Below are 26,094 nucleotides of genomic sequence, written 5' to 3'. Positions count from 1 at the left end.
TACTGCCCAAAATTGCAACAGAGAACAAAGATCAAGCACCATTTCATTGTGCTCAAAACACTGGCGTCCATTACCAGATATGCCAGTGATTTTAGAATGTTGGTTTTCAACTGTCAACCATAGATGAAAAATAAAACCAACTTCATGTTCAATTTGATTTATATTACAATCCATCATATGAAAAAAGAAGCTCGATATAACAAACAAACACGCTAGTTAAAGTATAAGAAGCTGAAGAATGAAATGATTTCGAGCCAATGAACAAAATATTTGAAAGTTTACACAATATTGCTTTCTACCACGCTTTCACATTAATTTCATGACATCAGACTCCTCCAAAACACTTCACTCTTTGATAAAATTGAGGGAGAGAGACCACCTCCGATAATCATAGAGTTAAAGCAATTCTTTTTTTTAAAAAAAAGAAGAGGAGCATCATTTAGCTTTTCTTGTAAAGGATATTAAATGCAACAAGGAACAGGATGGAAATTCATGGATAATATGAAACATCCTACATTTTTATGTACACCAATACCCTGTATCACCCATTCTTCCAAAACATTTTTCTGACTAATTATGATCTAACTATCTCCTCATCTGTGTCAAAATATCTGCAGGGGTTCTTCCAGCAGCACTGTTTCCACCAAATGCAGAGAAACCACCTGCCTGATTGCTGCTAAAGCCCCCAAAACCACCTGCTCCAATACAAACATAAGAAGAAAATTCAGTGTCAATTAGTTTTTAAATTGGGAACAGGCATACCATCAGGGATTCGAGTATAGCTAAAAATGGCAAGAGTAAATTAAGAATTTAGCGACAAGTGCAGCTTGGCTTGGGTTGCCTCCTCAAAACTAGGTCACAGAAATATGCATTTTAGGGGGATAATGAAGAAAGCAATTACACTACTCCATGAGAGATACATTTAGACCTAGCTATATTTGTAATAGAATGGATTCCAAATATCAATTCCAGCATTATGGGTAGCAAAACACAGAAACATAGTATACAGCAATGCAGAATACTTAGTCTAAACATCTGCAAAATTGAAATGAAAAATTAATGTCAACATAAAATAAAGAATACAAAAGGTAACTCAGTTATTGTGATATTAATCTGCATGAGACAAAAGGATCTTATCATTCTTGTTAGGCCCAAGCATGGACTCTGAAGTACTTAAATATGGAAATGCAGGATCTTTTTAGCTGGGTTCTACTTCTAAATTACAACAAATTTAACAGATGATAGTTGCTAAGACTAATCAGGTATGAGTTTACATGCCCTTTGATCATCAATTAGACTACCACTTACAGACGATAAGAACACATATATCCTACCTCCTGGGAACCCACCACCTCCAAAGCCCCCTCCTGTAGAAGCAGCACCAGCAAAGCCACCACTAGCAGAGGCAACAGCAGCAAAGCCTCCTGCACCAGCACCAGAAAAGCCACCACCACTGGAAGCAAGAGCCGCAAAGCCCCCTCCTGTAGCAGCACCAGCAAAGCCACCACCAGTTGAGGCAACAGCAGCAAAACCACCTCCCGTAGCAGCACCAGCAAACCCTCCACTCTTGGAAGCAAGAGAGGCAAAACCCCCTCCTGTAGCAGCTGCTGAAAATCCTCCACCATTAAAAGCACCTGCAGAAGCAAATCCAAAACCCTGTACACCAGCACCAAGCTGTCGCGATTGTCCAAAAGCACCCAGAACTGATCCAAGTGCCTGCTGTCCAGCTCCAATTTGTGCCGGTTGTCCAAACCCACTAAATCCACCAGAACCACCTCCAGAAAATGCACCTGAACTCAATGATTCTGGTGGTTGTACTGGTTGGGCAGATGGGAGATTTAAAGATGGGGGACGGAAGAGTTCCCCTGGAGTTGCTGTCAGAGTAAAAGGAGGGCTTGCAATGCTTGTGTTGGCTGCAACAATTGAACCACCAAAAGGGTTGGTTTTAGCTGCACTTGAAGGTGGCGTTGATCCAAGCCCAAACCCACCAAGAGCTCCAAAATTCAGCACATTACTTGTGACTGGAGCCTCCTCTTCCATTTCATCTTCTTGAGATACAGTATCCAAGTAGTCTCCATTGGTTTCTATGGCCGTGGTGCTCACAGGAGGTGCCAGGTCAGCTTGTGTCATAGGTGGGGTGTTAGATAAGCTTCCACTGGTTGCTGGAACCGAACTGGGTTTCTTATCAAAAGCCAATCCAACTGAAGCCTCGCTTGCAGTTGTCTGTGATGTAGCTGGTTCAAGTTTAGAAGTAACATTACTCATGTGTGATGAAACCTCAATTATGGGCGCCTGTGATGGAGTTTGTTCAGATAGAGAATTAGCCTCGTTAGGATGTGAAGGGGCAGAGGATTCCCTATCTGCAGATGACATAGAAGGCAGTGAAAACAGTAATTTCTGAGATTGACTGGAAGAAAGAGAAGACTGACAAGAAGCAACCAATGTTGACGCTGACACTGAAGTTGCTTGAATAGTTTCTGCTATGGAATTAGTTTTAAATGATGATTCTCCAAAAGCAACAGCTGATAATATGGAGGGTGCCAAGGATGGTGCAGTCGGTGTGGAAATACTAGACAAGGTGTGAGCAGCAGAAAATGAAAAAGGTAAGGAAGAAGTTGAAACTGATGCTCTTGACCGAGGTGCAACAGTGGAAGCAGTTTCAGTTGACTGGATTCTGCTTGTTATCTTCTCAGTTTGAGCAGTACTTTGGCTTGCATCAGGAAACCAGATGGAAGATACAGAAGAAAGAGATGATATATTACTTTCTTTTGATGACGCAGACAAGCTTTGTGGAGAAATAGCCTCTTGTTTCATGTTTCCTGGGAATGTCTTGGCCAGATTGTCCTCTCTGGTGCTCAGATTCAGTTGCTTGCTTGCTTGACCATTTGCCTCCACTGTTAAAGTGGCCTTCACAGGCGACATGCTGCTGGAGAATATCGTAGAAGTTGACATAGGAGTAGATGTTCCTACATGAATATTAGATACTGTTTTGGGGATTGAGACAGAGTTGGCAGTCCAAGATGACTGACTCCCCATCCGAGCCACTCCAATGCTTGCCCAGTTAGGTGAATCAAACTTTTCATTACTCTGGGCATGGCTGAATAGTGACGGTGATGGGGCCACCAACGTCAACGGTTGAGTACTTATCTGCGTCTCCTGATTTGAATAAGACTTTGATATCAGGGTTTGGGATGACCCCGACAATTCCTTTGCCCATTTGAACAGAGAACCTGATTGAGATTCGAAGGCTTGATTTAGTGGCTTTTCTTGATTTCCTACAGAACAAAATAAATATGGAACCATATATAAGCAGACTCATGATTAGGCAGTGGATACTTTCATCATTTTTTTAAATTTACATTTTTATGAAATTACATAGTTTAACAAGTTACCTTGAGTGTATGCATGAGACTGAAACTTGCTTGCAGATGAGACTGAGGAAGAAGATACAGGAGTTCCATTACTTTTTTGCTGGATGATAGCAAGTGCTTCCATTTGAGAATCAAATTCTTCCTTGGTTTTCCTGAAAGGGTTGATTGCATTGACTCTTAAACGTTCTTGCTGTGACGCTCTTTTGACAGTGGTCTTTCGAGGCTCAAAACTAGCCCAACTCTGCAAAATGTTAATTATTTAACCTCTTATTTGTTCTACCTTATAACTACAAAACTTTAAACATATTATAAGAACTTCTAAAGTTTCAAAAGAACTATAAAAGAAATTGGAGAACTATAAAAGTTTCCAAGTCAGACTTCGAACAAAGAAACCAGAACAGGATCTCAATATTATCCTTACAAGAGTGACATGTTAAATTTGCAGACTTTCTCTTCCATAATAGATAATAAGTTCAATGGTAAGTCCTGAATCATATTAGTTGTAATTAATCCCCACTCCTTCCAAGAGCATCTTCCTGGTTTAATATGATGACTGATAATTACTATTATGGCTTTTTCATATGAATTAGCTTAGGAGTGACCTTTATCAAACTGAAGCTTAAACAACTGTGTAATATTTAATCAACTTCATTTGATTTCCATACAAAAACATCGATAAATTATTTGGTAGCGGAGTATTAAATATTATTTTTGTAACTTTTCTCAATATTGTTAAGCCTTACCTCCTTGTCCCTAAACCTTTAATACAAATCTAGGTCCCTTTCATAATCTTTGTTGCGCTAGACATATCATTGTTTGAACGGTCCTCCAGCTATCATGATTTTGAGGTGTTGATGCATCTTACATTATATCAGAATACATAATATATCGCAATTGTTAAGGCAAAGTAAAAACCTGTATATTTTAGCACATGTATTGAAATGTAACAACCTTGCACATTAGTATTCCTTCAAACATTGCATACAACCAGTGACTTAACAAGCAACATGATACAAACTGATACAATTGTACCAAGTAAACCTATTTATCATTGTATAAAGCAAGCTGTATATCTTAATAATATTATCTTAATAATAGAAAAAAGGGTAATACCAACGTTCAAACTATCATAAAATTTTTACCAGAGGTCTCAAGGTAAACCCACAAACACCTCTCAAATTCAAACTATGCAACCTTAAATTTTGTTTCATACATCTTCATCAACTCCTTTAACATTCCATTAATTTCATCACCTTTTCTTGGAGTACAAGAATACTACAGCATATACAGCTAGGTTGGCTAGAGCTACATAGAATTACATACTACTTGCTCCCTAGTGATAGAAGCAAATGAAGGTAAAGATCTTGTCATAGTATCCAAGTTTAGATCAGAACATAACTAAAGGATTACGGTGGAAGCTACAAGAATAATTATTTAGTCCAGAAGGAATCTCAACAATATCATGGAAAGAACAGAAGAGGATATAGGTTAAAAACAAGCAAGCATATGCATCATGAAGAGTTAAGAAATAGATAAAATTTGGACATTACTTTATCCAATGAGTCTCTCCTCCTCCTTGCAGTTTCTGGTTCAAAACCCTTCAGAACACTCAATGTGCTTCTCCTAGGACGTTCATTGCTTGAAGTAAATGTTAATGGTGAAATTCTCTTGACAGAATCTGGAGCAAGGCCAATTCTTCTAGTATCAGGAGACTGGAAAGCATCAGCTTCATGAGCAAGACCAATTGATTCAAATAATTCTGTTGTTACACTCGCTCTCTTTACAGAAGGTGAGTTTATATTAAGCATGGTCATCTGTTTTGAGAGGCATTGAGATAGTTGCTCTGCTGCTGCTAATTGTGAATTCAAAGTATTGTATACACTGTGCAAGGATTGAATATGCCTGCGGACAATATTATAATGATCAAAAAATCCAGTAGTTCTTAAACATCAAAGACAATGAATGGATAAATACATGGGTGGGGAAATCTAAAATCACAAACCATGACTTATGTCACACAGAATACCAGAAAAGCAAATTTCTCAAAGGTCGTCGTACAAACCCAAAAGCAATTTCAATTTCTAATAAAACTTTGAAAAGAGAAACGTCGACTTTGCCAAAGAGATTTCATTGATCAAAATGTTGGTTCTTATGTAAACATACAGTAGTTTAAAATGGAGAGTTGCTCCTGAAAATAGTGTCGGCAATCTGGTTCCTAAAATACGATGCATCTGGAAGGATGTGAAAGTAAATTTGCTGGAATTGCAAGCATTTGATAGTAGCATTTGAAGCAGCTTACATGTCACCATACTAAGTAAACCTGCTTACCAGATACAACAAAAAAAAAAAGTAGAGAAGGCTCTTTCGGAATTATCTTCTTATTTCCTTATTTATTTATAAATTATGTTTAGTAACAGAATAATTATGAATTCGAACCCAGAATGAACATAAGATAAGAATCACTCTCAAGGGTGCATATAAACATGCGCAAAAAAAAAAAGAAAAAAAAAACAAGAAACTTCTTGGTGCTCCATGCTCACTTCCACTGGTTCAACCATATGCCCTACAAAAGTGATGGTATCTGCTTTTGGCACTTTTAGCCATCCAGATACAGATTTAATGAAGACTATTTTCTACCTCTCTCCAACGCAATTTCCAAAAAGAAATTCTACAAAACGCAAGCAGTGGTTCTCTCTATTTATCAAGGAAATTATCAAGTATTTGTGCTAGAAAAGTACATATAAAACATCTCTTATGGTCATCCCTAAGACGTGCTTAAATGTCTGTGTTATTTCCATCACCCAAATTCATACAGGGCATACTAGTGGTTAGGTCAGTTGGGCAGAATACGGGATAGTTTAGTAGAGACTTAGTTTGATCCATGCAGTAAATGTCTCTTAGATAAGCTGAACAGCTTATTTATCATTTTAACTTCTTTCAAACAGATAGAAGAAAATGGGAGAAGCAAGAGAAACAAAAGTAATGGATAGATGCATACATATATGGTTACGTATATACATACATATGTACATATATATGAATTTTCCAACCTAAGCATGTCTTGCTGTAATTTATGAACGTAGATGAGCTAACATGCTTTGCTTTCAAGTAGTGTGTCATCATACAAGAAATGATTTTTGCTCGAGAACTAGAGAAATTACAAATAATTTGTTGAATCATCGATTGGCTCTTGCCAGTTTGAAAATAAGCATATATGGCTTCTTTTTATTTTCACCAATTTTCATTCAAAATATAAATTATGCAAGTAATTCTTAAGCAGCTTGCATTTGCTCAAGCAAGGCCTGAATATAAGCAGATTAGCCTTCATCAAAAGTTGATTTAGCCAAGCATGAACTCAGCTCGTAGGCTGAAAAAAGTTTGGCCAGATAAGGCTTGAAATTGAGTGTATCATATGTAGTATATATTTAAGTGTCATGTGATCAACCATCGGAATAGATCATTTGGCTGATGTTTTGGGCGTTTAGGGTAAGATTAAGGCTTTGATTTGTGGGCTATTTGAATTGTCCAAATTAGATTAATCCTTGGTTCAAGCTTGAACCTAGCCATGATTCAAGTTTGTACTGAGCTTGTTTCATGCTTGAACCAAGTTCACAGAGAAGCTTGATACAAGCTCAAATGGTTTCAGCTCATTTAATGTTATTAATCCGATTACAACAAGCACATGTTTGGCTCAGTAATAACTAAACCAAGCTTGATCTCAAGTTTTAGGCTCAAAACTAAATTCAAGCCAAGCTTGTTAAGATCTAGGCTCGATCAAGCTTAGCTCAATTACACTCCTACTTTTTAGTATGGTATGCCATACCAGTCCGAGTCGGTGCATACTAGGCATACCGTATCGTATCGGTACCGAACCGATACGCAATACAGAGAGCATACGAGTATCAATACGCCGAACTAACGCCCATACTAGTCATAAGGACACTATACAAGATTGTACCAGTAGAGGATTCGATACCGAGATTGCAAACCATACTTTTTACCATTCCATTTTTTTAATTTTTTACAACGTTTTATTATTTTTAACTTGTGAATACAATAATGCCCTAAAATCCAATTCATGGTAAGGTATACACCAGCCAATGAACATACAGCAATGCTAGTATTTTAACCTTCCTAGGAAACATGAAACTACAAACTGAAATTTAATTTATATGAAGCAGTCAGCAAAGAGGAATGCAAACAAGAAATTTGTCATTCAACCTTATTATATGCTTGTTTGATAAAAGTGGACCAGAAGTTGGGGAAGTCATAGAGGGTCCACTTCCAGGAGATGAATTCAACTAAACAAACTCTAGCCACTTCTTAAAACTTACAAGTGACCATGTTCAAACTTTTTGTCATTACAACCTAATCAAAGAAGTTTGATCAAAACAGATACAAGTGATCATAGTTGACAGTATCTGACAAGTTTGACCATAGTTGACTAAATCACTTTTGTTGTAAAAAAACTTTTTTCTGAATGCACTTCCAGCACATAAGCAACAGAATGCAACTCCATTGATCATGTTCTAATATAAGTTGGAAACATGCTAAAATTATAAATTTTATAAGTTGATGTAAATACATAACCTACTGAAATATAGACAGTTCTAACTAGTGAAAAAGCAACGTCATCCTCCATATAACACAAAAACTTCTTAAGACAACATAGTTGGAAAGCAGGCACACTAAAAGAAATAAATGTTAAACTTCTATAAATTTCAAGAACTTATGGCTATTCAGAACTAAGCATTAAGTGGTTGCATATTAGACATGACTTTCATCTATATCAAATGAATATATCTGCCATTGCTGATGGACTGTATTCATAATATACCTTGATGACCCCATACTATTACGAAAAGCTCTCCGTCCTGGAGGAACTCTGCCACTTTCACCAAATCTGTTTATTTCAAGTGAATTGAAATGCCTCTCTAGTTCTATAAGCTGATTAGTCAACTTCTGAATGAACAAATACACATAAGAATTACAAAGATTTTTTAAAAAAAAGGAAAGAAATCATTCTCAACACAGTTTTGTGAAATTGACCTGGTTTGCATTTAAAATTTGCTGCCGCTTCAGTTCAAATTCCGGGCTTAACTTCTGCTGGTTCCATATATCCCAATATTTTCCATTGGAAGCTTGTCTAACAATGCCTTCCATGTAGAGTTGCCGAGCCGAAACTGGATATATAAGAAGAAAAAATGTTTTGGACATGACTAACAACCATATCAGACAGCTAGCATCACTTTAAAAACATAAACATGGAAGAGGAAGTTATTTTCTAAAGGAAAACTACAAATAAATGCCAAAATTATAGACAGCTCAAAAAGAAAAAACTGACAGCAATATACATATAGTACGTAAGAAAAAGTGAACAAAAAATGTTCTCAAGGTCCCATGGGAAATGAAACTTGATTGCATTGCAATTTGATGAAGTTATATACCTCCTTTAAATCGGAACAGGAGTAAGGCTAATTCTATGGGAAAGAGGACCATATCTTTTCTTCTAATAATGTTATAAATCTTCTTCACTTATCAAAGAAAGCATTGTTGAGAAGCTTTAATCATAAGGTGCTGCAATTTCTTAGTAGTATTGAATTGAAAACCAAGGGAGGTGCTAATTTCTACCTAAGTTTAGACATAAGTCAACCAAATTTTGTCACATTTGCATTTAATTAATTGTTCTTTTAAGTGTACAGATCTAGAATTCAAATTAAAGAGGAAAAAATATTAAGAAAAGCAGAGATATAATCACTGTTACAATTTCAGCTGTGCTTTTGGGTGAAGCATCAAGTTAAATTGGTATAAAGCTTGAAACAACTAATCCATGATTTAATCCCTTGAATTGGAAATTGAAACCAGGTTAGAAATTATTAGTGATTATTGTCTAAAATCCACTACTTTATACCAAGTCAAGGCGGAGTGGTTGAATTAAGAGATGGGAAAAGTTACAAATACAAAGGATGATTCAAACTAGAATTAGCTAATAAAAGTTTAAAGATGCAGCTGGAACTGAAACCGATCTATTTCCCTCAAACCCAATATTAACTTGGGTAATTTCTGACAATCTTAACCCAAATTAAACAGTTTCTGTCCAACTTCGGTAGATTCTGACAATTTCAGAGGAAATCAACCACTTTCAACTAAAATTGATTGATGTGGGGCTTAAGACCTTGAGTTATTTCTTGGTTTTTTGACTAGATCTAAAAGCATATAAGCATTGCTTACAAAAACAAAAATAAAAAAAATTATTTTTTTGATTTCTTGGTTATTTAAAATTCATGGAAACCTTGCACAACTTGGTATCCCTGCTTTACATCAATAAGTATCAGTAAACATAACAAATTAGGTTATTTGTTTATATAAAACTAAAAAAAATGTTATTTTGATGAGAATGCTATGTTTTGCATGAAGGATTTAACTGATAGTATATAATAATTTTAATATTTCCAAGGTTCACAAAATTGGCACAGGACCCTTTACAACTACCATCTCAATATAGTGTCAGTACGCTGGGTACGGGTTCCGTTGGGCATACCGATTCTTGGTATGCCTCTCATATCGCACACCAATTCGGTACCGATATGGTACAATATGCCTAGTACATATCGGTATGGACGGATATCGCATAGCATGAATCTTTCTTTAGTCTAATTTGATCTACTTTTCCATTTTTAATTTTTTCAATTTTATTATTTTTTTATTGTAAAACTTCAAATGTTTGGATATAAATGTTATATTTGGTGTTCAAGATTCCTACCAAATGAAACGTTATGATTTAAAATGGAGTCTACTGTCTATTTTTCTTCTTCCCCCTTTTTTGAGCTTTTTTGCCCTTCCTCAAGGTCCAAACACCAAAGATATGCATAACAATTTAAAGGCTCCAAGTAATACAATATTCTCTAAAATGGAGCAAAATGTATGTTCAACTTGTTTATTTTATTTTTCAGATATTGAAAGTCAGCAGAAAGATTAATTTAAGATTAGTACACGAATTTTAGACAGTTCATTCATGGTGCTTGGACAAGTGAAGCAGGGTTCTAAATATTATCAGTTTCTGAGAATAAATGAGACTATTAGCAACTTGAGTCACAAACTTGCCACATGTCTGTTTCTAGAGACTTAACTAGCACATGTCTGTGTCTGAAACTTGCATACAAGCTTCTTGAGCTTCTGCAGATTATGTCTATGAAAGCAGCAGCTTCTCATTCAGAAAGTTATGATACACTAGATCAATCTAAGTTTGCCGTAAGTTCATGCCACTAATTCCTCCAAGTAATGCCAAAGACTTCCAGAATGATTCATTTAAACACTCATATAAATCGTACCACACAGATAAGAATGTCAGTAATAATCATATCTAAGAGCAACCAAATCTAAATGACTGCACGCAATAGTACATACCCTGCAACATCTTATTCTGAAGCTCTTGAATCTCCATGAGCTGTTGCTCTACTTTGCTCTACAATGTCGAGAAACAGAACCTTTCAAACATTTGGAAGAATATTATAGAAAGGAAAGAACACAAACACATAAAACCTGTTCGCACACTGAACGAGATATCTGAAAAGATGGAAATCTACCCTGCATATGCCGGATAATGCTGAAAGATTTTGTAGTCCCTCCTCCAATGCCAAAAGTGAACTTTGCTGGAAAACAGTGCAGGCATCCCTGAACCCATCCTCTCGTTCTATGAATGATAAGAGAGTGTCAAGCTCCTTAGTCATATCTTTCACCTGACCAAAACATTAAAAATGATTGAGGCAAACTAGAGCAGATCTTTAGGAAAGAAAGTTGAACAAATTCCTCAATTACTAAAATGCCTGAATATATGACAATCAAACAATGTGAGCACAGAAGAGAGGGAGAGAGACTATGGTAAGGTCAACTGAATTCAAGACCAAATCTGGTCAGGTAAAATTTGAAGATGGAGGTTCAGAAAACACAAAGATCCAAAATGATGAGCTGATCCAGTTCATATACTAGCACCTGAACCATGCATGCACAAACATGAATATGAAGAATAGTAAGATGGGCTAGTATTTCAAGACAGAATACTCAAACATGCTGCACATAAGTAGACCAAAACTATTAAATAAATACATAACATATATCAAGTTATTGAGATATTAAAGGCAATGTGATTCACAAAGGTTCCCAAAATCAGGAGGTTTATGGAAACCTTACATTATAGAACTCCTTTGACAACGCTGGCTCAGGGTCCAACATCTGAGGAGACTTGGAAGTTCTGAAATTGTCAAGTGAAGGTTGCACCCTGGAATATACTGGCTTACCCACCATAGTTCTTTCTTGTTCCATAACAACAGAGCCACGAACAGTAGGCACAGTTTCTGCATTTCCTGTCTTAGTCCATGGGGCTGTAACACCTTCGTTCTGAGCAGCTTTATATGAGAACATCAAAGATGATGATTCCCTACTGGAGCCCTTCAAATTAGCACTAGAAGGAAGATCAGCTGAAAGCCTGTTGTTTGAAGAAAAGGACAATGATTTATTTCTTAATCCAACCTCAGCCTTTTCTTGGGTATTACTAGGAAATGATCCCCCAGAAGCTAATGCTAATGATTTTGCACTAAAACCATCGGCAGCAACGGACTTCCCAGTGGCTGGTGGTCCATATGAAACCCCCTCAGTTTTATTTAAGCTGAAAAGTCCCTTACCCGCCTCACTGCTTTTCACAACACTTTTAGCACGGGCTTGCCAGGTTGCTTCACTTGATATACCATCTACCATGGAAGTAGTACTTGCACCCTTTCCAGGCAAAGACAAATTAAGTTCCTGCATGCCAGGCTTGGCATCATCTCTTAGGGCCAAACCAGGGCCTTGGATTTGAGGTGACTCCACTGGCAGTTGATTAAAATTTAAAACTTGTCCAGTGCCAGACCCAAAGAGTGAACCACCACAGCTTTGCTCTTTCCTGCCAGGGGGCATGTGGTCTTGCCTCCCGACTTCACATGTGCCTTTGTTTCCAATACTTTTCAATTCTTTACCTGCAGAATTTTATTTCTAAGTTTATATCAGAATTTTATGTCTAGGCTCTACATTCCCTTTCTAAGTACTGAGAAATGCTCTAGTGTTAGTTCAAAAATTTAATATATAACAAAAAGAAATTTCCAAAAGATGCAGATATTACTAATCGGGAACTGTTTCCCTCCGGTAGCACTTACTTGTATCTACAATAGATGCTTCAGTAGTGATTTGTTTTATCCTGTCATTAGAAACTAAACCATCTATATCATCCTTTGGTCTTGAAGTGGTAGCAGGCAACTCATTTTCCAATAAAGTATTGGTCGAAAGTCTCACTTTCTCAGCCTTATAGTCATTGGTAGGAAGAAGGGAGGACTGAGGCAGATCTGAAGGTTCTGAAATTCTAAACAAAAAGATAACAGTAAGACAACAAAATACAAACAAATGCTAAGCCTTAACAATGATAACTTCCGAAAGTAGTGTGCCTAAATAAAAGTTTTACCTTGCAACATGGTACATTATAAGCTTTCCTTCACAAGTAAGACACAGAACAATACAGCGTGGAGACAGTTCTTTAGTTTGCAAGTCAAGTTGTATCTTAACTTTCTCATACACAGAAACTTTGTCGACACCAAACCCCAATATCAAATTGTCATTGCCATTTTCTGAAAAAGTAAAATATTATTCATAACAATCAAATCAAAGATGTGACATGCACCATAAATATATTGATATTATAAATTGTCTTCATCCTAAGTCCACATATTTGTTGGAATGCTCAATAAGCATCTGCATTTACTAATAATAAAGACATTAACATTATAAATTTTAAAATAACATGTTTTGAAAGCTTAACATGGACTAATTACTAGTTGATCACAGAAAACAAAATCAACATAATTAATTCTTATTGGTGGGGACAAGAATGAATAAACTTCAATGAGATCCATGAAAGATCACAAGGAACCAGCAAGATTTGTCTTAATCACATGTTAACTAACTTGAACATCTTGCCCTGACTTGAAGTTAAAATTGCTCAAAAATTAAATAAAATGAGTGTTATTAAATATGCCTTCATTCCATATTAAGAAAAACATGCTTGAATATTAAAAAGCTTAAACCATGAGTAAGGCTGGAGGGGAAAAACTGAGATATCAGCATCAGTGTTACAGTTCAGAGCTCATGCTTTTGCAGAGTGGAGCATCATACTAATTTGTGAGACAACTAACTTCAGAACCATAAGAAAAATTTCCAGCATTAACTAAATAAATTGTTAAACATGTGTTAGTTGAGATAATACTCTTCTACATAAGTTTACCAGAACAGTTGTGCGAATATTTGCTCACAGATTTAAAATGTTGTGTCAGACTAGAGAGAAGTATGACATTAATCTTAATGATAATGGATATTTTGTTCATGACAGCATATTTTATACATTATCAGAAGGCATCTAACACATCATGCATGACCGTCATTTTGTTTTTCTATCTCCGTATTTAACTTTTATATTTTGACAGATGAAGGTTGTACCTTCATGAAGTTCTAAAAAAATTGTGCCAGATCGAGATAGTTAATTATTTTAACTGAATTTGACCTGCGATAAAGTTTACATTCTCGAGTGCTTCCCAACCCAGTTCACCACAAGATAGTGAAAAGAAGCCTTTGAAAGCATTTAGGTGTTTTGGTGTGGGTTTAGGATGAAAATATAGGTAACTCAAGTTTCTACCCTGTCATAAGAGAATATTTATGTAACCTAAAATGTTGGAATGACATAACTCTTAGCATCTTTAGGACCATGTAGGTCAGCATTATGTTGTTCAAGTAGTCCATGCACTCCAATTGTATTTTTTTCTCCCAATTCTTTCTGTTTGTATGAGATTCTAAAATTATTAAGGTCTGCTATACTTGCCCATGATTCATACATTAATGCTATACTGTCATGATTAATAAGGATTTTGCCACCAAATCTGACCTCCATTAAATATTGATGATTATTAGAAAAATTATGACTCAATTCTCTTCTACAGCAATCCATGGTTGGCAACAATTTACAACAAAAAATAAAATCATTATGAAAACAATACCATTTTAAGAAACTAAAGGTGTTAGGTTTTACGGATTTAATTTTCCCTGTATGAAGCAACAAATATGAAATCATATGGCATTTCTCATAGATATGACACCACCCTCCCACACACTAGGAGTATCAGCCTCAGTGGTAGACATTGAAACCATGCATCTTACAGGTAAGTTAGCTAGAATATACATTTCTATTCATCCACCATGTACGGTTTTAACATGCATAAGCTTTGATTTTTGCAACAAAATACCAAAAAAAATTTCAAGCTTGTTCATGCTTATTACAATTTTAATGTTCATTAGCTAGAAAAATAAATGATAGTCAAATGTATAACGTGTTCAACAAAAATAGTCAAATGTATAACATGTCCAACAAAAATACATAAGTCCATGCTCCCATAAGTAACTGATTTTGAGAGTCAAGTAAAAGCATCAAAGAAACCAGGAATATGAATTAGAAAATGATAGCAAAAAAGGGGTATTCACAAAAAAAAAAGAAAAAGAAATTACCTTGCAGATCAACCCTAGGAGTATACTTATCATTTTGAAATTCAAGGAATACCACTTCCCTTGTGTTGTCATCTTCTGACCACTTCAATAATCGAACATGCTGATCAATATTCTTTTTGTTAGCAGCAAGAACAAGCTCCCTGTTAGGGAAAAAATGCATTGTTCATCAATAAGAAAGAAAAACAACTACCAGCAAGAAGTATTACAAGAAAAAGGCATACCAAATGTAAATACAAAAAGTGCAATGTTAGCTTACTTCACATATCTGCCAATCATAATAGGAAAAAAAATCACTTGACAATGTGGCACGTTGTATTGCTCCCTCTTTGGGCTGACGCCTTACAAGCAGCCAGAGAAAGGTGCAACAGATTAAGTGTTACATAGGCTACCTTTTCAGGGAGATTTCTAAGTAGTGAAATCATATCCCATAATTAAATCAATTACTTAATAAATTGTGTTTAAAGTTGAGGATTATTCAAAATTCAGAAATATCATGACAGGCATTACACATTAAGGACAATGTGTTCCTGATAGGTGTGAGAATAAAACACAGCATCCGAACTGCACATATATTACATCTCAACATTTTATATAGATAAAGTAACTAGACAGTCCATTAATAATTTACTTATGACAATTAACAATCCGAATGTTGAAGGCATTGGCTATAAAACAAAAGAACATCCACTTGACTATAATCAATAAGCCTTGAACATATAAACATCATAACAAAACAAGCCTTGAGCACATAAATAGTAATGTTGTTGAACTTTATTGCGGCACAAGCACACGCTAGGATATATTACAAAATTTCAAGCAAAGACAAGTTTCTGCCATACCAGTGATCCAAATAACTTGAAAGTAAATAAGGCCCAAGTCCAGTGGGCAATATATCATCCAGAATACCTTCAAATAGATCGGGGAAGGAAAAGATTACTAGCTTGGATGTTTCCTGGAAGAAAAAAGGAAGCATCAGTAAGATGAATCAAATTCATATCAAAGGCATAAAAGGCACAACAATGAACATAATGCAGCACCAAAGAGAGGAGATTTTTTTCTGCACCCATCCATGGCCTCCATCCCTCTCCCTCCCTTCCCCTTTCTCTCTCTCTTCCTCTCTTTCCTTCTCTCTCTTCCCCTCCCTCACAGGTTTCTCGATGTGAAGGCCGGAATCATCCCGGTCTGCAGCCGTTACAGCTTGATACGCCTCGAACTGAATGGTTCGAGACGGTTCCACCGACATTGATCTAAACTATACATTGATGATATCCATTGAACCATCAAATAGCCTTATGAAATAATCAAACAAGGAATGAGACATAAGAGTTTTGATTAAAGGTGGTGATTTACAGAAAATATGTTAACTGAGTACTCTGATGAAGAATAATTTTCAAAGAACCTAAATGAATGTACCACAAGATAGTTATCATACAAAGGTAAAGAAAGATGCAAAATGGACTCAAAAGCATTGTGGCATTTCAAATCCATAAAAAAAGGCAGCCTAGTGCACGAGGCACCCGCCATTGCAAGGTTTGGGGAGGGTCAGATGTACACAACCTAACCCCCACATGCAGAGAGGCAGTTCTTGCATCTCAAACAAGTGACCTCCATGTAATAACGGAGAAACCTTACCATTGCGCAAAGGCTCACCCTCTCAATACAAATACATGAAATACCATAAATAGTACAAAACGTTGATAGCATCGAGGCTGCCTGACATGGTTATCCAGCTATTTATTATAGTACGCTAATAAAGAAAATTTACTCTAATGGTGTAATATTTAAGATATCCACTAGATTCCTAACATGGTAATAACAAAATTTGAGACTTCCTGGTATCAACGATATCAACAACGGTTTAAGTTGAGAAAACAAAAAATCATTTGAGCTTACTACAAAGTATGATATTCCCTTCATGCTATCCTTTTTATGTAAAGAGACAACAATTAGGTAAATAAATGAATAAAGTAAATGAAAACAAAAGATACAAAATAATGATATCGAAAGTCATTTTTTATATACAAAACTGCAATCTTAGGTTGAACATGCAACTAATGGACTAACCTCAGTAAATTTACGCTCCTTGCTTGTGATCACTTGAACTAGGTAACCCTCTTCAATACCATCTTCATTAACTCGAAAGCAACCAATAATAATACTATCATCACGCACCCACTCAATGGAATCCACTGTTAAAAGTAAAAGAACTGTTCAGCATTCAAAAGTATAATCTATATCTTAAAGAATTTCAATTGGCACACCAAAAGGTGGTAAAAACAGATTAAAGGTTTGAAAATAAAGCATAAATCTAGTTGCAGTATCTCATGTTATGAACATATTGAACAATAACGATGCAAAGAGGATGCTAAATTTGTCTGAGTATTCCTCTGAAAGAAACCTCGAGAAATGTAATAAAGGTTGATCTCTAATTCCCTCTTCACAGATGATACGACAAATCAGAAGCTCCACACTACAGTTTTCTTTTATATTAGATCTTTCATTTATCTACACTTACATAATGGAAATGTGAATGTGACTGACTGCCATCCAATCAACCCACATTGCATGACCAGGCCTAACAGGGAAACGACGCCAGAAGGTGGGAGGAGGGGGAGAAGGGCATTGCTCCAGAAAACAATGATTAATGCTGACAATCAAGAGAGAGAAAGAGAGAGGGAAAAATGAAAAAGCAAATACTGTTGTCAGTCTTCTAAGAATTGAAGGATCTCGAGTCCAGTTTAAAAAGCCCTTAGAGTTCCGCTTCAACAAAAAAAAGGAATGCTCTGACTTGCATGGCACTTGTTCAGTGCCAGTAGTGCATATAATATGATCTCTTGCAAGACATCCATTGGATGTTCAACATGGGCATCCAACATCATCTCGTGTGACAATCACATGACACCATGGAAACAAACCTCCTGCAATTTTGAGAAGATCTGTCACACTAGGAAATTGTAATTAAACAAACATCTCCATGATCTCAAAGAAGCCTAATACTCATGGGAAAGAAAAATGCGAAACCTTTTCAGATCCTCTCCGGTTTGATATTGAACTGGAGAGGGGACCAAAATTGGACAGATTGCTTCGATTTCCAAGCTTTTCAAATTTTTGGGATTTCAAAGAGGAGCCAACATTTAATTTCCATATTTACTTGTCTCTCAAATTTTCTTTCTATGTGAAATCGCAGGAATTCAATGTAAAATTTTTAAAATTTTCAATCAAATTTTATTTAAATATCAAAGCATGATCACCCATTCTATATCTTTTCCTGAATTCAATGACATGCATAGCATGTCCCAGAACACAACTGCTTAACCATCTCTTCCTATTTTTGTTATGAATGAATTGAAATAATTTTAATCAGATGAATGGATCCAACATGATTGATCTCACACATGCAACTGCATGTGTCAAAATGTAGTTGTTCATAACTATAAGAGTCCTATGACATCTTGGTAGACTCCTAGTCAAATGTTGAATTTTGAGTGAACTTGGAAGTAGGTAAACTTGGTTTCCCTTTTAGCTTAACTAGGCCAAATGACTTTTATTTAGGCAGTTTATGGTTTCATTTTTGATACATTGATTGAAAAAAAAATCAAAAAAGTCAATTAGAATTATTAAAAAAATAGAAACATTACAGAATGATACATTTAAGTCAAGAAATATATTAGATATCATTTTTAACTAAATTATATTGTTTCACACTATTGGATGTATCATTTCCTATGTTGCATCAATTTAGGAATAGTTGTCGAGTTCTAATGTGTCTAAGAGTCCCAAAATTTTAGAATAAGAGCCATGACTCAAAATCCACGGGATATGGCCACTTTTGATTTTTCTGTAGAATGGGATGCACCATCGTCCTGCCCCATCCCGAACTATGGATGGGGTATATCTGAGGATGCACCAAACAAAATGCTAGGATGATGGTTGGGCAATCTCATCCCAATACATGGGAAGTGCCCCATCCCGACATTCCCCAAGATATCACACGAGGACTTGAATCCTCAAATAAGAACACTTGGTTCAAAAGCATCTAGAAATTGGAAGTAGGTATGTGCATATAACATCTAAACGCCATTAACAATTAGAGCCAATCATCACTTAACCTTTAGCATCTGGTGTGAACATTATACACCAAGGTTCGCCCTACTGGGCATACCATACCTACCGATACCGAACCAGTATGCAGTCTCGTACCATTCCGACACTTGGTACATCTCACTGTCTCATATTGTACCATGTACCGACACTGTAGTATGATAGAACCGGTACAGGGTTTACTACCAAGACGGCAAACCATGCTAGACAAATTTGCATATTGATTTATGTACACTTTTGTGGCCTTACCCCAAACCAGAGTTTGCAATCATGGTACTAGACCACAGATCAGTATCTAATCGACACACCCTATATTGAGTGTAATTATGATACATATCTCAGAATTGGTACTCACTACAAGGGGTACACCGAATCTAAGTCCCTGCCAATATGTTGTGATATGCCCCACACCCTGTGGTATGGTCTGATACAGCAGGCTATGCTCTAAAGTCATGCCAAAGATTAAAAATTAAATGTCATCAAAGTAAGGCAAAGCAAATTTTGGTCGATAAGACCTAATCATCAAATAGTAGTCAAAATGGAGACTAGCAATTAATTCTTTTAACAAACCTGATTAATAGAATCAGAGTTATCTATCAAGTGTCATTCTTTACTAAATCGCATGCATCAAATCTAGCTAAAATCTAATCATTATCATCCAATGTCTTCTGCATCATGCACAAAAGGCCCGCAGCACCTCATCCATCGTCTCCACCTACTTTGCCTATCTCCTACATCCACGAAGTGCCATCTCCATCCATTGCCAGCTTTCCCTAATTATAGCAGGACCCATCCTCTTGACATGGCCTATAACTAGCCAAGCTCCACCAATGTTGGTAATCCATTACCTCCTCCAATCCTCTCTCTCTCTCCCTAAGTCAAAAACTTTACTTTCCTCCAAATCATCTTGGAACATAATGTTGCAAGGGTTAGTAATCTTCCCAAAACCTATAAAATCTTAGTCTAAAGAAAATTCTTTTCAAGATTGGAAAAATTAGGAGATGACAAAAGAGATGGCATAGATAGTTTATAAGTACAACAAATTGAACCGCTATAAGTTGGGTGCAAATGGGTCGGGTTGGATCGGGGCACAAGTAAACCCGACTAGACCTGGTTCCTTATTTGGGTCCTAATGTTGACCCAAACCCAACCCCATAGAAGATTGGGTCGGATCGAGTCAGATCCACAGCCAAATGTTTTGTCCCAACAGGTCATTCAGGTCGGGTCGGGTCCATGTATGACTCAGTCCCAACCTAAAAAATTCGGATCTGGATTGAGTATGAGTCGGATCCAAGTCCATCAGCCCCCCTCTACTAATCACACGGTTAAGGCTAGAAAGATTAGCAAACATTCTGTCATTCAGCTTCCAGGCTTAGGGAACTTCTTGCTATTGGGACAATCTTATCCAGCAAATCAGAATATGTTAGTAAGCAACAAAATATGAATCCCTACAAGCATAGGGATTGCAAGCATTGTCTTTACACATAGAAAAGTATTGGGTTTGTTGATGTTAAATCTAGATTGTTGGAAGCAAATTCATAACTAGAAGAAGGGGTTAGGAGAAGGGTCTGAACCCTGAACACAATACAAGTTTAAAAGTTTAAACTTAAACAATATTTCCCCAGATGGAGTATAACAGCAAGACATGAAAGACTATATAACCATTACAAATATTTATCGGTACCTACTGAACGAGAACATGCAATTCAATCCAAATAGTTGACTTCCACCTCTAAGCATTTCAAAACAAATAAAGCTCTCTATTCTATCCAAACTGTTAACAACTATAAAAATGCCCAAGACCATGCAAATAGCATCATCATACAGTTTGCTTCAAAAAAATTTCTTTGGTCTATACCGGGTTCGGGTCGGGTCGTCGATAAGAAGGCCCAAATTCGACCGAGATAAAAAATGGGTCAGGTCAGATCGGGTGGGGTCAGAGTTCAGTAAACCCAGACCCAACCCGAAATGCGAAATGGGTCGAATTTTAAAACCCGATCCGGTCCTATGGCTCTTTCAAAGTAAGTTGGATCAGGTCTAAGCAAGTCAAATCGGGTCAAATCAAGTCACGGGTCAACTCGACCTATTTGCAGCCTTATATGTCCTTTTGGTCAAACTAAAACCTTATGTAGACGGCAAGTATAAAGGCTACATAATCACTTCAACTGAACTCATGATTTCAAAAACCCTATTCAGTCAACTCTTCCTTTGTAAGTACATCCATCCTCATCTTATGTTTGATGAACATGTTACATTACTTGTTCGAACTCTTTTTGATGCATCAAAGCATTATCTTTAGACACAGAAAGCTTCTCAAGCAATCAACATCACCCAACCAGTTAAGCGTCTAGCAATCACTAGCAAACAATGGCAGCAGCATAAGCCATGAAATTCACTCTACTCAAATACTAGAAATGCATTATTTTTCACATAATTTAAATGTTGAAACTCCAGGGGCTTAAATATAAGGCAATGTTGACTTAAACCATAAGAAAAGACCATGAGAAAAATAAACCCCTAAGTTGAATCAGTTCCGTGACAGACCTCCACATCATCAATGCCACTATATGTCGAGCACAATAAACATTACTTCGAGCAGAACACATGAACAATAACAGAATCTGCCAATTTCATCAAGCCTTGTGATTCCTCTCAATCTAAAAGACATTCTCACATCACTGACAGAATAACCTTGCCAGATCTTGAGGTACATGAACCACATGACAAATACTTTTCATCAGCATGCATCTAGTCTAAAATGTCATTTTTTTTGAATGTACTCAAACTGCTTTTCTTTTTGCCAATTAAATGTGTCTGCAAAACCAGCACTACAATATCTCAAAGCTTTATGCATAAAGATTGACAAAAATAAATAACACGTTAAATTTGAGGTTCACATAGCTTTTTCTCATAGCTCTTATATGACTTAGAAGAAAAAAATGGTATCATTTTCAAGGTCCTGCTTTATTTTTAAATAATTATGTAAAAAATTCAGCATGAACATAATATACCAAGCAAGTACAGTGGACATAACATGACCAACAGCAGCAAGTATTCCAAATGAAAATTGAATCAGAGGTAAAGAGAACAAGTAATTTTAAAAAAATTATTAAGCCCAGCAACACCCTGCCATTGGCTTTATGCACAAGGAAGGGATTCCAAGTCCTGTTAGCACTCAAAAGGAATCTTACCTAAAAGCATAGAGAGAGAGAGAGAGAGATTGAATTACTTGTAGGTGATTGAACACTTCTTGAAATAATAACTCAAGTTTTGAAATTATGATTATTAAAGGAGGATATGTATCAACAGACCTTTTATGGTGCATTCTGTATCAGCATCACTTGTCCATGACTGGAACAAGAGTGACATGCCAAGTTGTTCCTCAAAATTGGATGACAAGATGCTCAAAGTATTCTTCCTTGTAATAGCAATGAAATCACCTTCCACACTCCAGTCAACTACAGACATAAGCAAATAAGAACATTCAAACCAACATGATCATCTGGATGTGATTATTTAAGAGAAAACCAGTTGACCGTAAGTAAAAATTCAACTGATGAGGCAGTTAGCTAAATTCAATCACAGAACAAATCAGCTTTAGATGTTAAAAAGAAATGGGTTACAAAGATTTGAAAAAATATCAGTCATCCGTCATCAACATCTGAAGTAAAAATGCGTACTGAAATTTATGATGTGAACATGTGAAAACATATTATTCTCACTTGAACTAAGTTCATCTAGGTCATAGTTTAATTAAGTAGACCTGAAGCAATCCATAAAAATTGAAATATAAATAAAATTAATTATAGCTGAACCAATCTGAGTTTAAAAAAGGATTTCGGATAAAAGAAAATCAGGATCATAACGAGAAGATCTGATATCACAAAAATTATTTTTTTCTAGGAATAAAACAAACCAGCATCAACATTGTCCATTACATCCTTCAGTTGCTCCTTGAGATGTCCACGGTATAGCAAGCCATGACTTGAAAGGACAACAAAAGATTCCTCAGCATTTTTTTTCCACTTCAAGTCTTTAACAATGCTGGATTTCTTGATAGAACATGAAAATGATGGCTCTTGTTCCTACACCAAGGTTGGACAAAAAATAAAAAGCAGTTTAAGTAATATAATACCAACATGTTCTTATCAAGCACATCAAATGATGCTAAGAGGCACACTAATGTAGTCAGAGACCTAGTTGATAGTGGGTTAACACATCAAGTTACAACTATTAACAATTAATAAAAAAATCAAAACAAATAAATGTGAAAAGTGAGATAACACCATCTCAAGAGTAGGCATTCCCACAAAAATGTCACGGCATACATTTTCAGTGGAAGAGAGGTGGAAGAAAGAAAGCTTCCTCCTTGATGAAAAATAGAATTCAAAAAGGGCAATGAACCATAGTCAATCCACAGGGAGCAAATAATTTACCAGAACAAAGGAGGTGACCTATGAATTACGTGATGCTGTCCTTTACAGCAGAACTATTATATCCACAAAAGAATAAGATTTGTCATATTATTTAGCCCACACAACATAAACTGTTTCAAGAAGTTACGGTATCCAGTAACAGATCCTCCAACAATGATTGGTGAACTGTACCTAAGACATCGGCCTAACACAAGATGTTTGCTTATATTCCACAGCAATGCTTCATTGTGCTTGAGGCATGTACTAGTAAAGTGATAAAATCCAAAGGCATAACCATCAAACAAGTATAGTATGAAGAAAATATTAATGGTATATAACAAAGTCTGACAGCAAAAGGAACGTTAAGACCCTGAGCCAGTTTTTTAGACCGGGGTTGGATTAAATTGCTCCATAATAATTTTGAAGCTGGGTTTAACAAATTCAAATACTATAGTCACTTTTTATGTAATAATTAATATTTATTTTCATCATTTCATTTTAATCTCACAAACGTATGGTTGACGACCCAAAAGGACTAGAATGTCATATGTAGTTGTTCCTTCATGTTGCAACATCACCTGGTAGCAAGGCATGATTCCTCTCTAATTTCAATGGCCTGTAAGAACTATAGTCAGAGTCCCACTCTTCAGAATTCCAAAATGAGTAAGTTTCTTTATCACGTGACTCACTGAGGCATGGAAAGACCAAATTATCGAGCTCTCATCAGATAATTTGAGCAAAATGTTTGATATGAAACAAAGTGGTTTTTATTATGAATTTATTCAGGTAGAAAGAGGACCTTAAAACTTATTTTTAGGTGCATCGGAAGCTAAAAGCTTGGATCCAAACTGGAACAGAGGTCAATCTACAATAAATCCACTGTAGGTTAAAAAAAGAACTTTTTTTGAAGTGAAAAAGGTCAGATGACTCATCATAAAACATGCAAGATCAATAAGTGATGCATGTTTAGGTATAAATATTTGTTTCAAAACTAAACTTATAATGCATATATAGATACACATGGATGTACTTGTGTATTTTCCCAATTACCTGAGTAACTACCTAAGTATAAATCATTCCGGTATTCACACAAATCTAGCTGGTTTATCTGGTTTGTTAATTAGATGGACCAACTACTGCAAGAGTAAGTTTAATAACTAACTCTAATTGGGGTAAAACAATATTCTACTAGGGAATAGAAGCACTCAACTAACCTGAAAGGGCTCGGGAAATAATAATATATGCCTTCCCAAAATCAAAAACATCACTAATGAACTCAATATGAGATAGCATTCAATAAGTTGGTCTTTCAATCAAATTAGACTTGGCATTAAAGTTCATGGTTCGTTAACTAAAAAGAAAAAAAAAAAGAAATATGTGCTCCAGTTAGCAGAACATGATGGATACCAGTAATAGATAAGATTTTCGGTTTGTATGGGTCTTCTTTGAGATTTAACCGCAATGGGATTTAAAGAGAGAGGCGGGAAGAGAGGGAAAAAGAGTTGGTTCGAGTTCTTTTGGGTCGAATTAGGTGTTGAGATTAGTAATGAAACGGATAAATATCAGCTTATTACAAGGCGTGCAGTGCAAACATCTAAGCTTTACAAACTTTAAACGGAAGAAAAAGCAAAAGGCGACCTTTTCAAGAAGTGACGGAACAGAGAACAAGTGAATCTCTCCCCCAACAGTAGCAGCGAGAGTTGAAGAATCCCCAGAAAGCGCAAGAATCGAAACCCTTCCAATCCGCACATCCACGACACTCGAATTCTGAACACAAGGGCCCTTCCCCTTCTCCTTGATCTCCTTTGCTAACCCAATGACATCCTGAGTCTTGGCAACAAGAAACCCTAATAAACCAAGAACCCTGGTTCAGCAGAAAGAAGGAAAGATGGGCATCAATGAGATAGAGGGACGGAATGGGACCTTCAGAGTGGGCGAGAAAGAGCACGCCAAACCGCTCGGAGACCGCCAGGGGCCGCGACGGAGGGTTCTGGAGATCGAAACCGGAATCGGAGGGCTTCAGAGGGACGGATTCGCCAATGCGGGAGAAGACGAAGTCCGTAGTGCCGCCTCGGTCGCCTTCGATCTCTTCTTCGAGGCGGATGAGATGGTCCTCGGGCTCTTCTGCCATGGCGGAATCCGAAACCCTACCGCTTTATCGCCAGGAAGAGAGAGGAGGAGGCGGGTGGGAGGGTTGGGAGAGACTAATGATAAAGCTAAAGGATGGGATTTGCCGGGTGTCAGACGGGCTCTATAGAGAAAGGAGTATGGGGCGGGAACAGGGCGAAAAGAGCCCTAAAAACACGAACGGCAAGGTGGGCCTCACCTGAGAGGCAGCGTTTGGTACACGCGAGGTGCCGGAATCATCTTCTTGTATTGTGTAAAAACATAAATAATTTCCATGAAAAATTATTCTTGCCTCTGAGATTAACTACGGATACTTACAGTGTGGAAGTCTAGTCCATTTATACAGCACCTTGAAAAGGTGCATATTCAACAACCAAAAAAAAAAAAAAAATCCAGTCCACTAGCTTAAAATCTTTGCGGATGGGAACTTCAAAAATCATGCATAATAAAATTTAAATTATATATTCCATATTTTTTTAAAAAAATCGAATGCTTGCTTGATT

General features: G+C 36.5%; 1 protein-coding gene across 3 annotated transcripts; it reads right to left on the bottom strand.

The window, feature by feature from the left end:
- Positions 1-216: 216 nt before the first annotated feature.
- LNO1 (Nuclear pore complex protein) lies at positions 217-25,728 on the bottom strand. Of its 3 annotated transcripts, XM_039132920.3 has the most exons (19): positions 25,388-25,728; positions 25,103-25,311; positions 22,966-23,134; positions 22,361-22,507; positions 17,013-17,137; positions 15,788-15,900; positions 14,949-15,088; positions 12,862-13,024; positions 12,560-12,762; positions 11,562-12,382; positions 10,958-11,110; positions 10,779-10,836; positions 8,421-8,554; positions 8,209-8,333; positions 4,922-5,273; positions 3,393-3,612; positions 2,763-3,275; positions 1,335-2,360; positions 217-695 (listed from the first exon to the last, which is right to left on the bottom strand). In XM_039132920.3, exons 1-19 carry the CDS (start codon positions 25,593-25,595, stop codon positions 586-588), a joined length of 4,989 nt encoding a protein of 1,662 aa, XP_038988848.3. In that variant the 5' UTR covers positions 25,596-25,728; the 3' UTR covers positions 217-585. The 3 variants fall into 3 exon arrangements, with proteins under 3 accessions (XP_038988848.3, XP_008793327.4, XP_026661439.4); XM_008795105.5 differs by having other exon boundaries at positions 1,335-3,275; XM_026805638.4 differs by having other exon boundaries at positions 1,335-3,230.
- Between the last annotated feature and the right edge of the window lie 366 nt (positions 25,729-26,094).

The sequence above is a fragment of the Phoenix dactylifera genome, chromosome 17 (genome assembly GCF_051530095.1).
Source record: "Phoenix dactylifera cultivar Ajwa chromosome 17, Ajwa_hap1_PhDact_Kaust_v1.1, whole genome shotgun sequence".
In the NCBI taxonomy this organism is placed as follows: Eukaryota; Viridiplantae; Streptophyta; class Magnoliopsida; order Arecales; family Arecaceae; genus Phoenix; species Phoenix dactylifera.
Note: the sequence above shows the minus strand (reverse complement) of the source record. Positions and strands in the feature narration are given on the sequence as shown.

What these genes read in the sequence shown, in the direction of transcription:
- LNO1 (XM_008795105.5), bottom strand. Translation starts at nt 25,595, where the DNA reads ATGGCAGAAGAGCCCGAGGACCATCTCATCCGCCTCGAAGAAGAGATC. An exon ending in AATGGACAATGTTGATGCTG is followed by an intron (nt 22,508 to 22,965) that starts GTTTGTTTTATT and finishes TTATGTCTGTAG; the next exon opens with TTGACTGGAGTGTGGAAGGT. An exon ending in GTCTCATGCATACACTCAAG is followed by an intron (nt 3,276 to 3,392) that starts GTAACTTGTTAA and finishes TTTGTTCTGTAG; the next exon opens with GAAATCAAGAAAAGCCACTA.